The sequence below is a fragment of the Numenius arquata genome, chromosome 26 (assembly GCF_964106895.1).
Source record: "Numenius arquata chromosome 26, bNumArq3.hap1.1, whole genome shotgun sequence".
Classification (NCBI taxonomy): domain Eukaryota; kingdom Metazoa; phylum Chordata; class Aves; order Charadriiformes; family Scolopacidae; genus Numenius; species Numenius arquata.
The window spans coordinates 4,761,806-4,775,760 of record NC_133601.1 but is presented as its reverse complement, the minus strand read 5'-3'; the positions used below and the strand labels follow the sequence as shown (position 1 = coordinate 4,775,760).

General features: G+C 60.2%; 3 protein-coding genes across 3 annotated transcripts in view; 1 reads left to right on the top strand and 2 right to left on the bottom strand.

The window, feature by feature from the left end:
* Positions 1-8,180, top strand: part of SNRNP200 (small nuclear ribonucleoprotein U5 subunit 200) — a 29,785-nt gene extending 21,605 nt beyond the window's left edge. The window contains exons 30-45 of the mRNA XM_074164172.1: positions 409-569; positions 1,765-1,992; positions 2,261-2,452; positions 2,536-2,714; positions 3,410-3,561; positions 4,276-4,384; positions 4,556-4,664; positions 5,246-5,435; positions 5,572-5,736; positions 6,396-6,517; positions 6,635-6,778; positions 6,879-7,055; positions 7,158-7,318; positions 7,444-7,525; positions 7,621-7,713; positions 7,831-8,180. Coding sequence (XP_074020273.1) covers positions 409-569; positions 1,765-1,992; positions 2,261-2,452; positions 2,536-2,714; positions 3,410-3,561; positions 4,276-4,384; positions 4,556-4,664; positions 5,246-5,435; positions 5,572-5,736; positions 6,396-6,517; positions 6,635-6,778; positions 6,879-7,055; positions 7,158-7,318; positions 7,444-7,525; positions 7,621-7,713; positions 7,831-7,974 — 2,408 coding nt within the window. The 3' untranslated portion in view covers positions 7,975-8,180. The remainder of the gene's footprint in view (positions 1-408; positions 570-1,764; positions 1,993-2,260; positions 2,453-2,535; positions 2,715-3,409; positions 3,562-4,275; positions 4,385-4,555; positions 4,665-5,245; positions 5,436-5,571; positions 5,737-6,395; positions 6,518-6,634; positions 6,779-6,878; positions 7,056-7,157; positions 7,319-7,443; positions 7,526-7,620; positions 7,714-7,830) is intronic.
* An 891-nt stretch (positions 8,181-9,071) lies between these two features.
* On the bottom strand, positions 9,072-12,783 carry CIAO1 (cytosolic iron-sulfur assembly component 1). The gene is made up of 7 exons (XM_074164242.1): positions 12,633-12,783; positions 11,521-11,669; positions 11,312-11,423; positions 10,194-10,282; positions 9,819-10,020; positions 9,617-9,704; positions 9,072-9,537 (listed from the first exon to the last, which is right to left on the bottom strand). Exons 1-7 carry the CDS (start codon positions 12,769-12,771, stop codon positions 9,276-9,278), a joined length of 1,041 nt encoding a protein of 346 aa, XP_074020343.1. The 5' UTR covers positions 12,772-12,783; the 3' UTR covers positions 9,072-9,275.
* A 231-nt stretch (positions 12,784-13,014) lies between these two features.
* C26H2orf42 (chromosome 26 C2orf42 homolog) overlaps positions 13,015-13,955 on the bottom strand; it is a 16,792-nt gene continuing 15,851 nt past the window's right edge. The window contains 1 exon segment of the mRNA XM_074164084.1: positions 13,015-13,130. Coding sequence (XP_074020185.1) covers positions 13,015-13,130 — 116 coding nt within the window.

Genomic DNA, 13,955 nt, shown 5'->3' with positions numbered 1-13,955 from the left:
TCCAGAAGTGCCTCGCGTTATGCCACCCCCTCCACCTCCCTGAGCCTGAGAGGTTTGAGGGCTTGAAATCTTTCTCCGTGGGCCACAATATCTTCGATCTATTCCTCACGTACATCAAATGCTCTGGGGCTGTCTGAGAGCAACAGGTTTGCTCCTGGAAGCTGTGTCTGTGCTGATTCAAGGAGCCAGAATAGAGAATTCACGCTTCTGAGCTATTGTGACACACTCAAGCCTGTTTTTCTCAGTAAATCCTGGGTTAAAACTCTTAAACTGCCTTTTTTTTGTAACTCCTCCTCATGCGCTTTGGGTCCAGGCTGTGTTTTCCCGACCCTGTGTTCTAGAGCTTTGTTAGAAACCCCTGGTGATTTTGCTAAACCGCTGCCTTCTGTGCTCTCCCTCTGTCCCCAGTCTTTAACACGGTTTATAACAGCGACGACAACGTCTTTGTGGGTGCCCCCACGGGAAGCGGGAAGACCATCTGCGCCGAATTCGCCATCCTGAGGATGTTGCTGCAGAACTCGGAGGGTCGCTGCGTGTACATCACCCCCATGGAGGCCCTGGCAGAGCAGGTAAACCCAGCACCTTAAAATCATAGAATCATAGAATTGTCTGGGTTGGAAGGGACCTTTAAGATCATCGAGTCCAACCATCAACCTAACTCTGATAAAACCATCACTAAACCATGTCTCTAAGCTCTATGTCAACCCGGCTTTTAAATCCCTCCAGGGATGGTGCCTCAACCACTGCCCCGGGCAGCCCATTCCAAGGCTTAATAACCCTTTCAGTGTAAAAATTCTTCCTAATATCCAATCTGAACCTCCCCTGGGGCAACTTGAGGCCATTTCCTCTTGTCCCATGGCCTGTTCCTTGGGAGAAGAGACCGACCCCCCCTGGCTACCCCCTCCTTTCAGGGAGTTGGAGAGAGCGAGAAGGTCTCCCCTCAGCCTCCTTTTCTCCAGGCTGAACACCCCCAGCTCCCTCAGCCGCTCCTCACAAGACTTGTGCTCCAGACCCCTCACCAGCTCCGTTGCCCTTCTCTGGACATGCTCCAGCCCCTCCAGGTCTTTTTTGTGGTGAGGGGCCCAAAACTGGGCACAGCCCTCGAGGTGGGGCCTCCCCAGTGCCTGGTACAGGGGGACGATCACCTCCCGAGTCCTACTCACCACGCTGTTCCTGATACAGGCCAGGATGCTGTTGGCCTTCTTGGCCACCTGGGCACGCTGCTGGCTCATGTTCTGCTGGCTCACTGTCTGTCCACCAACACCCTCAGGTCCTTTTCCACCAGGCAGCTCCAGCCACTCTGCCCCAAGCCTATAGCGCTGCCTGGGGTTGGTGTGACCCAAGTGCAGGACCCAGCACTTGGCCTTGTTGAACCTCATCCCGTTGGCCTCAGCCCATCGATCCAGCCTGTCCAGATCCCTCTGCAAAGCCTTTCTACCCTCCAGCAGGTCAACACTCCTACCCAGCTTGGTGTCCTCTGCAAACTTACTGAGGGTGCACTCCATCCCCTCATCCAGATCATTGATAATGATGTTAAACAGAACCGGCCCCAACACCGAGCCCTGGGGGACACCACTCGTGACTGGCCGCCGACTGGATTTAACTCCATTCACCTTGGGAAGATCTAAGCCTTAACCCCATTTAGATTTCCTTCCTCGCCCCCTCTTTCACTTTTCCAGAGTGTTTCCAGGGATTTGGTAGGATTTGAGGGTTGGTTTGGTTTTTTTTTGAGGTTAACAACAGCATCCCTTGCCTTTTTGGCAGGTTTTCTTGGACTGGTACGAGAAATTCCAGGAGCGTCTCAATAAGAAGGTGGTTTTGCTGACGGGGGAAACCAGCACCGACCTGAAGCTGCTGGGCAAAGGGAACATCATCATCAGCACCCCTGAGAAATGGGACATCCTCTCGCGACGCTGGAAACAGCGCAAGAACGTCCAGAACGTCAACCTCTTCATCGTGGATGAAGTGCATCTCATCGGGGGCGAAAACGGGGTACGTCTGGCCAGGGGAGGAGGGCACTGCTAATTAGTGATGCTCGTTATCGCGTTAGTCTCAGGAGTAGGAGCCACTTTGGGGTGCTCACTCCTATAATATCTGGTCTGAGGTCAGCTTTTCCTGCCGAGATTTTCCCCAAACTGGGAATAGGAGGGTTGTATCCTTCGGGAAGGTCGGGAATATTCCCTGGATGAGGGTGCTTGGGCTGAAGCAGCCAGGAGAGGCGGCGTTTTCCTGCTCTGATCTGTCTTTCTCCCACCTGCAGCCAGTACTGGAGGTCATCTGCTCCCGCATGCGCTACATCTCCTCCCAAATCGAGCGCCCCATCCGCATCGTGGCCCTCAGCTCCTCCCTCTCCAACGCCAAGGACGTGGCTCACTGGCTGGGCTGCAGCGCCACCTCCACCTTCAACTTCCACCCCAACGTCCGGCCCGTGCCCTTGGAGCTCCACATTCAGGTAGGGTTTGAGCAACCTCATCTCTTTTTCCCTTCTCCTTCCTCTCCAGGGCGGTGTCACCGCCTTCTCCTCTTCCTCTGCAGGGCTTCAACATCAGCCACACGCAGACTCGCCTGCTCTCCATGGCCAAGCCCGTCTACCACGCCATCATGAAGCATTCCCCCAAGAAGCCGGTCATCGTTTTCGTCCCGTCCCGCAAGCAGACGCGTCTCACGGCCATCAACATCCTCACCACGTGCGCCTCGGATGTCCAGAGACAAAGGTCTGTGTCCCTCCTCCAATTGAGGCAGAAGCAAGATTTTTTGGTGGTTTTGATGGGTTTGAGGGACAACTAATGATGGGAAACGGTCTCTGCTCTGCCCTGGGGAGGCTCCATCTGGAGCACTGGGACCAGTTCTGGGCTCCCCAGTTCCAGAAGGACAGGGAACTGCTGGAGAGGGGACAGCAGAGGGCTACGAAGATGATGAGGGGCTGGAGCATCTCTCTGCTGAGGAAAGGCTGAGGGACTTGGGTCTTTTTAGTCTGGAGAAGAGCAGGCTGAGGGGGATCTGATCAACGCCTATAAATACTTCAAGGGTGGGTGTCAAGAGGATGGGGCCAGTCTTTTTTTAGTGGTGCCCAGTGACAGGACAAGAGGGAACGGGCACAAACTGGAACATAAGAAGTTCCATCTAAACATGAGGAGGAACTTCTTCACTTTTCCAGGGCTCTGCCACCCTCAGAGGCTGCCCAGAGAGGTGGTGGAGTCTCCTTCTCTGGAGACATTCAAACCCTCCTGGACATGTTCCTGTGGGACCTGCTCTGGGTGGCCCTGCTCTGGCAGGGGGTTGGACTGGGTGATCTCCAGAGGTCCCTTCCAACTCCATATCATTCTGTGATTCTTTGATGTGACATTAGAGGGGACAGTCTTGCCGGGCCTGGGGGGGTTCTCTTCACTCCCCGTCTCCTCTCCGGCAGGTTCCTACACTGTGCTGAGAAGGATCTGGTTCCCTACCTGGACAAGCTCAATGACAACACTCTGAAGGAGACGCTGGTGAACGGGGTGGGCTACCTGCATGAGGGGCTGACGGCCATGGAGCGGCGCGTGGTGGAGCAGCTTTTCAGCTCAGGTGAGCGGGGCGGGATGGGGACATCGACCCCTCAACCCCTTTCCCTGGAGCTTGGCAGTGCCCATGGTCTCCGGACTGGAGAGAACGGCTTGGCCAAACGTCACTTCTCTGCCACCCGGGGCCAAAATGGCTGCGATTTTAAACTTCACCATCTTTCCTGGACCTCCCTGTCTGAGGACACCCATCTGGGAGGACACAGAACCCCCAGAGCCTTACCCTTCTCCACCCCCAGAGCCTTCTCCTTCTCCCCACCCAGTCCTTATCCTTCTCCCACCCAGATCCTTCTCCTTCCCCCCTCCAGATCCCTCTCCCCCCAATCCTTCTCCTTCTCCCCCCTTCCATGATCCTTCTCCTTCTCTGTCCTTCCCCGATCCTTCTCCATTTCCTCCTCCCTCCGAGATCGTTCTCCATTTCCTCCTCCCTCCGAGATCCTTCTCCGTTTCCTTCCTCCCCCCTCCGAGATCCTTCTCCGTTTCCTTCCTCCCCCCTCCGAGATCCTTCTCCGTTTCCTTCCTCCCCCCTCCGAGATCCTTCTCCGTTTCCTTCCTCCCCCCTCCGAGATCCTTCTCCTTCATGTGTCTGTCCCCCTCACCTCCCCCAGATCCTTCTCCTTCTCTCCCCAGATCTCTCTCCCCCCCGCCAGATCCTTCTCCCTCTCCCCCCAGTCCCGGTGCCCCGCAGAGGTGCCGACCGCTCTCCCCGGGCACGTTTCAGGTGCGGTTCAGGTGATGGTCGCCTCCCGTAGCCTCTGCTGGGGTATGAACATCGCCGCTCACCTGGTGATCATCATGGACACGCAGTACTACAACGGCAAGATCCACGCGTGAGTGCGCTGCGGCCGTGGCCTCCCTGGGGGTCCATCCTCCTCGTTCTGAGCATGAGGGGAACAACCTCATCCCAAAGGGATCCATCCCAGTCCAGGCAGAGGCTGGGAATGACTGGAGAGCGGTGGTGGCTCTCCATGGAGCTTTGTTAACTCTTTTCTCCATCGCAGGTACGTGGATTACCCCATCTATGATGTCCTGCAGATGGTGGGCCATGCCAATCGCCCGCTGCAGGACGACGAGGGCCGTTGTGTCATCATGTGCCAGGGATCCAAGAAGGTGGGTGAGGAACGGGGCACCATTTCTGGCCCTGAGAGTGTCCGTCTCCTGCCTGGGGCATGGATTTCTCCCAGCTTTGGGCAGGCCGATGGTATAAACCCCACTCAGGGCCCTGCTGCCTGAGGCTCCGGGTTTTTTTGAAGGGGGCTCCGGGATTTTGTAGGGGGCTCCAGCATCGTGGAGGGACTCCGGGATTTTTGGAGGGGGCTCTGGGTTTTTTTGGAGGGGGCTCCAGGATTTTGTAGGGGGCTCCAGCATTGTGGAGGGACTCCGGGATTTTTGGAGGGGGCTCTGAGATTTTTGGAGGGGGGCTCTGGGTTTTTTTGGAGGGGTCTCCAGGATTGTGGGAGGGGTCTCCGGGATTTTGTAGGGGGCTCCAGCATTGTGGAGGGGCTGCAGGATTTGGTGGGGGTCTCCAGGATTTTTGGAGGGGTCTCCAGGATTGTTGGGAGAGGCTCCAGTATTTGGGGCGACTCTGGGATTGTTGGGAGGGGGCTCCAGGATTGTTGGGAGGGGCTCCAGGATTGTTGGGAGGTGCTGGGGTTTATTCACCCCTTCCCTCTGCTCCTTCCCGGCCTTAGGATTTCTTCAAGAAATTCCTCTACGAGCCCCTGCCGGTGGAGTCGCACTTGGACCACTGTATGCACGATCACTTCAATGCCGAGATCGTCACCAAGACCATCGAAAACAAGCAGGACGCGGTGGATTATCTCACCTGGACCTTCCTCTATCGCAGGATGACGCAGAATCCAAACTACTACAACCTGCAAGGTGAGCGGAGGGGTCCGCGCAGGTTGGAGGACGTTTGGGGACCCTCTCTATACCTGTGGGCTCCGCTTTAGCAAGAGCGGCTTTTCTCCATCCTGGGGAGTTCCTGAGCCCCGTCACGACCCCGCTGTCCCCGCAGGCGTGTCCCACCGGCATCTCTCGGATCACCTCTCCGAGCTGGTGGAGCAAACCCTGAGTGACCTGGAACAATCCAAGTGCATCAGCATCGAGGACGAGATGGACGTGGCTCCTCTCAACCTGGGGATGATCGCTGCCTACTACTACATCAACTACACCACCATCGGTAAGGGCTCCACGGGGGGTTTCTGTGTCCCTTCCCCTCTCTGCATCCTTCCCTGGGCGATGGAGAGAAGGTGCCGGGTGCGTGAAACTCTGTCCTTGAGCACGAGCGTGTCCGGAGAAGGGCAACGGAGCTGGTGAGGGGTCTGGAGCACAAGGAGAAGGGTCTGGAGAACTTCTGAGGGAGCTGGGGGTGTTCAGCCTGGAGAACAGGAGGCTGAGGGGAGACCTTCTCGCTCTCTCCAATTCCCTGAAAGGAGGGTGTAGCCAGGGGAGGTCGGTCTCTTCTCCCAAGGAACAGGCGATGGGACAAGAGGGAACGGCCTCAAGTTGTGCCAGGGGAGGTTTAGGATGGATATTGGGGGAAATTCCTTCATGGAAAGGGTTATCAAGCCCTGGAAGAGGCTGCCCAGGGCAGTGGTGGAGTCGCCATCCCTGGAGGGATTTAGAAGCCGGGCAGACGTGGTGCTGAGGGACACGGGTCAGTGGGGGTTTGGGCAGTGCTGGGTTGATGGTTGGACTCGATGATCTGAAAGATCCCTTCCGATCTGCACGATTCCATGATTCTGTGATTCCACGAGGCTGTGTCCTCTCCGCCTGAAGGCATTTCTTTTTACCGGGGGGGGGTTTAACGCTGCCTGGTTTTCCTTTTCCCTCCCCCAGAGCTCTTCAGCATGTCCCTCAACGCCAAGACCAAGGTGCGAGGGCTGATTGAAATCATCTCCAACGCTGCCGAGTACGAGAACATCCCCATCAGGCACCACGAGGACAACTTGCTGCGGCAGGTGAGCAACATCTGGGGACAGAGGGGACAGATAACGGGTTCCTGCAGAGTCGGGGGAAGGAATTTGTTTTTGTTTTTTGGACTAAAGCGCTGCTGGGTTTATCCTTTCTCCTCGTAGCTGGCCCAAAAAGTCCCCCACAAGCTGACCAACCCCAAATTCAACGATCCCCACGTCAAGACCAACCTCCTGCTGCAGGCTCACTTGTCCCGCATGCAGCTGAGCGCCGAGCTGCAGTCCGACACCGAGGAGATCCTCAGCAAGGTACGACGAGGGGAACGGATACCGACCGCCCCGCTTTGTGTCACCGCCCCGTGTCACCGTCTCCTGACCCCTTCCTTCCCCCCCCGTCCCTTTTCTCCAGGCCATCCGGCTCATCCAGGCTTGCGTGGACGTCTTGTCCAGCAACGGGTGGCTCAGCCCGGCGTTGGCCGCCATGGAGCTGGCGCAGATGGTGACCCAGGCCATGTGGTCCAAGGATTCCTACCTCAAGCAGCTCCCTCACTTCACCTCCGAGCACATCAAGCGCTGCACGGACAAGGTTAAAAACTCCGGGGAAGGGGACATTTTGTGACCCTTTTTCCTCGCCCAACCGAGGAACCTTGGTTCGACGTGAGGCTGTGAAAACGTCATCTTTTCGTAGGGGGTGGAGAGCGTTTTCGACATCATGGAGATGGAGGACGAGGAGCGGAACGCGCTGCTGCAGCTCTCGGACGCTCAAATCGCCGACGTGGCTCGATTCTGTAACCGTTATCCCAACATCGAGCTCTCCTACGAGGTGGTGGAGAAGGAGAACATCCGCAGGTGAGGCGGGGAGGTGGGAGGGTTGGCACTTTGTCACCATCACGGGGTGGGGGTGACACACACACACACACACACACACACACACCTGACCCCCCCCTGGATCCTGCCTGGTTCTCTCCACGCAGCGGGGGACCCGTGGTGGTGCTGGTGCAGCTGGAACGTGAAGAGGAGGTCACCGGGCCTGTCATCGCTCCCCTTTTCCCCCAGGTAAGGGCCAAACCGGGTGACACTATGGGAGGGGAGGGGGGCAGAAATCAAGGGGGGGCTGCCCCCCAGCCCGTTAACTCTTCCCTCTCCGGCAGAAACGCGAGGAGGGTTGGTGGGTGGTGATCGGCGACTCCAAATCCAACAGCCTCATCTCCATCAAACGCTTGACGCTGCAGCAGAAAGCCAAGGTGAGAGGGACGGGGAACGGGCGGTACCCCCAAAGGGATGTGATTTTTTGGGAGGAGGGAAGCAGGAGAGGGATTCCCGGTCTCCCTAACGTCGGGAATCTCTCGCCATCGGTGTAGGTGAAGCTGGATTTCGTAGCCCCGGCCACGGGGACGCACAATTACACCCTGTACTTCATGAGCGACGCCTACATGGGCTGCGACCAGGAGTATAAATTCAGCGTCGACGTCAAGGAGGCGGAAAGCGACAGCGATTCCGACTGAGGCAGGAACACACACACACACCCCCCCCCTCTGGAATTCAGCCCCCCACACCCCCCCCCAGTGCTCGTCTCCTCTCCCTTTGTCTGCATTCCCTGTATTTTCATATTTTTATTTTTTTGTTGTTTTTCCAAGGTGTTGATGCTTTTGTACAGTGTGGGTTTTTTTTTTTTTAGACGGGAGCAGCTGGAATAAATCTTGAGACCCGTCTTGCCGTCTGCGGGGGGGGGGGGGAATTTGGGGGAGCGGGGGTGGAACGGGCACAATCGCCACCTCTTTGCCCCCCCCAACTCACCGAGTACCTCTGTGGGGCTCGCAAAAGTTCGTTAACAGAGTTAATTAAGGCTTGATGGCTGTTTCTAGGGGCGCTACACCCACGGAAGGGGATCAAAATGCTCCCCCTCGGGCTGTTTCACTGTGAGGTATAAAAACAGCCCCCCCCGGGGGGGGGGGGGTCTGCCTTCCTGGGTCACCTCCAGCTCCGGGGGGAGCAGGGGCACCCCCTTCCCCTCACCCTGGGGGTGACGGGTGCGTGGGTGACGGAGCCGGAGGCTTTGATGAGGAAAACGTGGATTTATTGAGGGGGGGGCAGAAGGAGGGGGGTGGGGGGAAGTCCTGTCCCGTCTCCCAGAGCCGGCCAGATCCCCCGGGATCGCTCCTGGGCATCCCAAAGTCCCAACTTGGGGGGCAGAAGAGATTTTAGGCAGGAGCTCTGCGAGCGCAGGAGCTGGAATAAATCTTGAGACCCATCTTGCTGTCTGCGGGGGGGAATGGGCACAATCGCTACCTCTTTGCCCCCCCAACTCACCGAGTACCTCCGTGGGGCTCACAAAAGTTCGTTAACAGAGCTAATTAAGGCAGAGGTGGCTTGGTGGCTGTTTCTAGGGGTGCTACACCCCACGGGAGGGGACCCAAATGTTCCCCCTCGGGCTGCGCTTCACCATGGGGTGTAAAAACAGCCCCCTCCCGGGGGGGGGGTGTCTGCCCTCCTGGGCCACCTCCCCTGGCTCCGGGGGGAGCACGGGCACCCCCTTCCCCTCACCCTCAGGGTGACGGGTGCGGGGGTGACGGCACCACAAGGAGGAGCCGGAGACTTTGATGGGGAAAACATGGATTTATTCAGGAGGGGGGCAAGTCCTGTCCCATCTCCCAGAGCCGGCCAGATCCCCCGGGATGGCTCCTGGGCATCCCAAAGTCCCAACTTGTGGGGCAGAAGAGGTCGGTCACAGTCGTCCCTGCCCCCTTCTCCGCACCGAAGGCTCCCGCTGCTGGAGAAAGGAGGATTCGGGAGAGGCTGGAAGCTCTCAGCAGACTTCGGGGCGCTGGTACCTCCAGAAGGCGATCTCGCCGTCGTCGCTGCAGGAAGCCAACAAGCCCGGCTCTTTGGGGTTCCAGGCCACGCAGTTGACGTCCTGCGAGTGTGCCCGGGGGACGTGGGCGGCCAGGCTGAAGGTGGGCTGCTGCGGATGGGAGGAGGAAGAAGAGGAGGAGGCCGTCGCGCTTTCCTCGAAGACCCGGATGGCATCATCGCCGCAGGCGGTAGCCAACGCCCCGGTGAGGTGGCACCTAAAGAGGGGGAGAGCGGTTGCCGGTCACCCACGGTGCCACAGGGAGATAAAGGGAGGCGGGTGGCACCTCCACTCACCACGCCACGTCGTAGATGGTCCTGGTGTGGTAGCCAGAGAGGTTGCAGACGCACTTCCAGGTGGGGTCATTGCCACTGCAGGCCACCCCTGGACGGCAAGAGAATAACCGTGGCTACTTGCCCGCTTTTTCCCCTGCCCGCACTTTCCTCCAGCGGGTTACGAGCAGCCCTCGCCGCAAGCGAGACTGGCTACGAGCCTCACCTTCCTCGTTGCCCGGTTTGTACTGGCGCCAGATGCGGACCGTCTTGTCGTCGCTGCAGGAAGCCAAACGCTCGCCGCTGCGGTCGAAGGCCACGCTCCAAACGGTGGACTCGTGGCCCTCCAGCGTTGCGCAGCACACCCAGTCGTCCTCCTCCTCCTGGTACAGCTTCACCGTGTCGTCGTAGCTGGCCGAGGCCAGGAGCTGAGGGAGGGCAGAGGAGTCAAGGGGGCACCTGCACCCCTGAAACCGCCCTTCACCCGCGCTTTGAGGTGAGGATGGAGCTGGGAACAGGACCCCGTCCCCGTTCTCCAGGCCCTTAGGTAGGGTTTAGGGTGAAAATGGGTGTCTCCCCCAACCTTTCCCCAGGCTTTTACCTCCTGGTTGGGGTGCCAAACTACGTGCTTGACGTCCTGCGTGTGGGAGTTGAGGACGCTGACGCACTCGTACTCCTCCTCCTCATCCACTGCAGAGAGAAAATCACAGAATCACAGAATGGTTTGGGTTGGAAGGGACCTTAAAGCCCCCCCAGTGCCACCCCCTGCCCTGGGCAGGGACACCTCCCACCAGACCAGGTTGCTCCAAGCCCCCTCCAACCTGGCCTTGAACCCCTCCAGGGATGGGGCAGCCACAGCTTCTCTGGGCAACCCGGGCCAGGCTCTCACCACCCTCACAGCAAAGTTCTTCCCCACATCTCAGTTCAGTTTCCCATTTTTTGGTTGAAAACCCTTCCTCCTCGTCCTAGGGCTCCGCTCCCCAAACACCATCCCTGGAGGGATCTAAAAGCCGGTGCTGAGGGACATGGGTCAGTGGTGGGTTGGGCAGTGGTGGGTTGATGGTTGGTCTCGATGAACTTCAAGGTCCCCTCCAACCCAGGGAAGTGGTGGAATCACCATAGAATCCCAGAACGTTTTGGGTTGGAAGGGACCTTAAAGCTCCTCCAGTTCCATCCCTTCTAGTGGCTGGGACATCTTCAGTGAGACCAGGTTGCTCCAAGCCCCCTCCAACCTGGCCTTGAACCCCTCCAGGGATGGGGCAGCCACAGCTTCTCTGGGCAACCTGGGCCAGGCTCTCACCACCCTCACAGCAAAGAACTTCTTCCCCACATCTCAGCTCCATCTCCCCTCTTTCAGTGGCAAACCCTTCCCCCTCCTCCTAGGGCTCCCCTCCCTCATCCAGAGTCCCTCCCCAGCTTTCCTGGAGCCCCCCCTTTTAGGGACTGGAAGGGGCTCCAAGGTCTCCCCAGAGCCTTCTCGTCCCTCCCCAGCTTTCCTGGAGCCCCCCCCTTGAGGGACTGGAAGGGGCTCCAAGGTCTCCCCGGAGCCTTCTCTTCTCCAGGCTGAACCCCCCCAACTCTCTCAGCCTGTCCTCCCAGCAGAGGGGCTCCAGCCCTCCCAGCATCAATGGTTACGGCGAGATGGGGGTGGAGCTTGTCCCCCCACTTTCCCAGCCCCAGGGGGGGGCTGCTCCCCATTGCCCCTGACTCTCCCCTCACCTTCCCAGACCCAGACGCTCTTGTCCCGGCTGCAGGTGGCGAGCAGGGTGCCGGAAGGAGCCCAAGCCACCGACTTCACCTCGTTCTCATGCCCCTCCAAGGTGGTGACGCACTGGGGAGGGAGAGGAGAAGGGATGAGGGGGGCGCAGGGGTGGGGGATAGGGGGTACAGAGGAAGAGGGGGGGGCCGTGTGTGTGTGTGTATCTCACCTCGAAGCTGTCCTCTCGCCTCTTCCAGATGCAGGTGGTGGCGTCGAAGCTGGCGGAGGCCAGGTAGGAGCCGCAGGGGGACCAGGCCACCCTCCGCACCGTGCGCTGGTGGCCCTCGCCCAGCACGGCCCGGCAGGACCAGCCCTGCCCTGCTTGGGGAAAGGGGGGGGAAACACAGGGTGGGATGGGGGGGGGGGTGTCACTGGGGGCCAGGCCACGCCCCCCCGACAAACCACGCCCCCCCGACTGCAGGATGCCCCGCCCACATAGATGCCCTTTGGACCCACCCCCTCCCTTACTGTCCCTCTGGCCCCGCCCCCTTTCCACAGCCCCTCCCTCCCACCCCCCTTGGCCCCGCCTACTCTCCCTCCTCCAAGGCCCCTTGACCCTGCCCCTCTCCATAGCCCCGCCCACCTCTGTAGCCCCTCCCTCACAGCCCCTTTGGCCCCACCCACTCCCCACAGCCCCTTGGCCCCGCCCCCTCTCCACAGCCCCACCTACCTCCACAGCCCCTCCCTCCCAACCCCCTTGGCCCTGCCCCTCTCAACAGCCCCTCCCTCCCAGCCCCCTTGGCCACGCCCCTTCCCAACCCAGCAATGTAGCCCCGCCCCCTCTCCTCTGCCCCTTTGCCCCGCCCCCTCTCCTCAGCCTCTCCCCTTAGCCCCGCCCCCCTCCCCAGCCCCTCCCTCCCATCTCCTTGGCCCCGCCCCTTCCCAACCCAGCCCTGTATCCCCACCCCCTCTCAGCCCCTCCCCATGGCCCCGCCCCCCTCCTCAGCCCCTCCCTCCCAGCTCTTTGGCCCCACCCCTTCCTAACCCAGCAATGTAGCCCCACCCCCTCTCCTCAGCCCCTCCCCTTGGCCCCGCCCCCTCCTTAGCCCCTCCTTCCCAGCTCCTTGGCCCCGCCCCTTCCTACCCCAGAAATGTAGCCCCGCCCACTTACCACAGTCCCTCCCTCCTGGCCCCGTAGCCCCGCCCCCTCTCCTTAGCCCCTCCCTCCCAGCTCCTTGGCCCCGCCCCTTCCCAACGCAGCAACGTAGCCCCGCCCCCTCTCCTCAGCCCCCCCCCCCCCCGTCAGCCCCGCCCCTTCCCCATAACCCCGGCCCCGCCGACCTTCCCGTCCCCAGATGCGGATGAGGCGGTCCCCGCCGCAGGAGGCCAGCAGCCCCCCCCCGGGGCTCCAGGCCAGGAACCAGCACCGCGACTCGGGGTGGGCCGGGAGGCGACAAACCAGTTCCAGCGCCTCCTTCATGGCGGCACTTCCGCCGCCGCTCCCTGACGTCAACGCGTCCTGACGTCGGCGCGCCGGAAGCGGAAGCGGGCGTCGCAAAGCGGAAGCGGGGCGGTAGCGGCTGGGCCCGGCGGCGCCATGTACACCCCGGGCGGGCCGGGGCTGCCCGGCGGGCGGCGGCGGCGGGGGGGAGGAGGTGGAGGAGGAGGCGGAACGGCGGGGAGCGGCCTGCCTAAACAACCGGAGCGTAGCCTGGCTTCGGCTCTACCCGGGGCCCTCTCCATCACGGCCCTCTGCACGGCCCTGGCCGAGCCCGCCTGGCTCCGCATCCACGGCGGCACCTGCGCCCGCCAGGAGCTGGGAGTCGCCGATGTTCTGGGCTACGTCGACCCCGAGTTGTTGAGAGGTGAGGCCCGGGACTCGGTTGTCCCTTATCCCCCCCTCCCCGGTTGTCCCTGTCCGCCCCGGGGGGGGGGGGCATATCTGGGCCTGGTCCACCGCTGCCCCGGCTTCCTCCAGGCTCCGGCCGCCCCCCCCCCCGCTTCCCCGCGCCTCTTTATAAAGATTATTAATCAAAGTTACCAAAACGAGGTGTTTCATCCCCGTTTTAGGGGGGGAAACAGCCATTTGGGGGCGGAGCACCCACTTAGGGGGGCTTGTTCTCCGTTTTAGGGGAGGAAACCACCTATTTTAATGGGTGAACGCCCATTTGGGGGGGTTTCTTGCCTATTTTGGGGGGGGAGCACCCACTTAGGGGCTGTTTGTTCACCATTTTGGGGGGGGAACATCCATTTTGGGGGGAGCACCCACTTAGGGGGGTTTGTTCCCCGTTTTAGGGGAGGAAACCACCTATTTTAAGGGGGGAACGCCCATTTTGGGGGGGGTTCTTGCCTATTTTGGGGGGGGGAGCACCCACTTAGGGGCTGTTTGTTCACCATTTTAGGGGGGGAGCACCCGTTTGGGGGGGGAACACCCACTTAGGGGGTGTTTGTTCCCTATTTTGGGGGGGGAGTGCCTACTTTAGGGAGTGTTTGTTCCTTGTTTTAGGGGAGGAAACCACCTATTTTAAGGGGGAAACGCCAATTTTGGGGGGGTTTCTTCCTTATTTTGGGGGGGGACCACCCACTTAGGGGCTGTTTGTTCACCATTTTAGAGGGGGAACATCCATTTGGGGGGGAGCACCCACTTAGGGGGTGTTTGTTCCC

Bases quoted from the DNA above. Each gene is read 5' to 3' on its own strand.
- CIAO1 (XM_074164242.1), bottom strand. From the start codon at position 12,771: ATGAAGGAGGCGCTGGAACTGGTTTGTCGCCTCCCGGCCCACCCCGAG. The intron at 11,670-12,632 runs GTCGGCGGGGCC...TTCCCCAAGCAG, and splicing joins CCGCATCTGGGGACGGGAAG to GGCAGGGCTGGTCCTGCCGG. The intron at 9,705-9,818 runs GTGAGGCTCGTA...CTTGCCGTCCAG, and splicing joins CAAACCGGGCAACGAGGAAG to GGGTGGCCTGCAGTGGCAAT.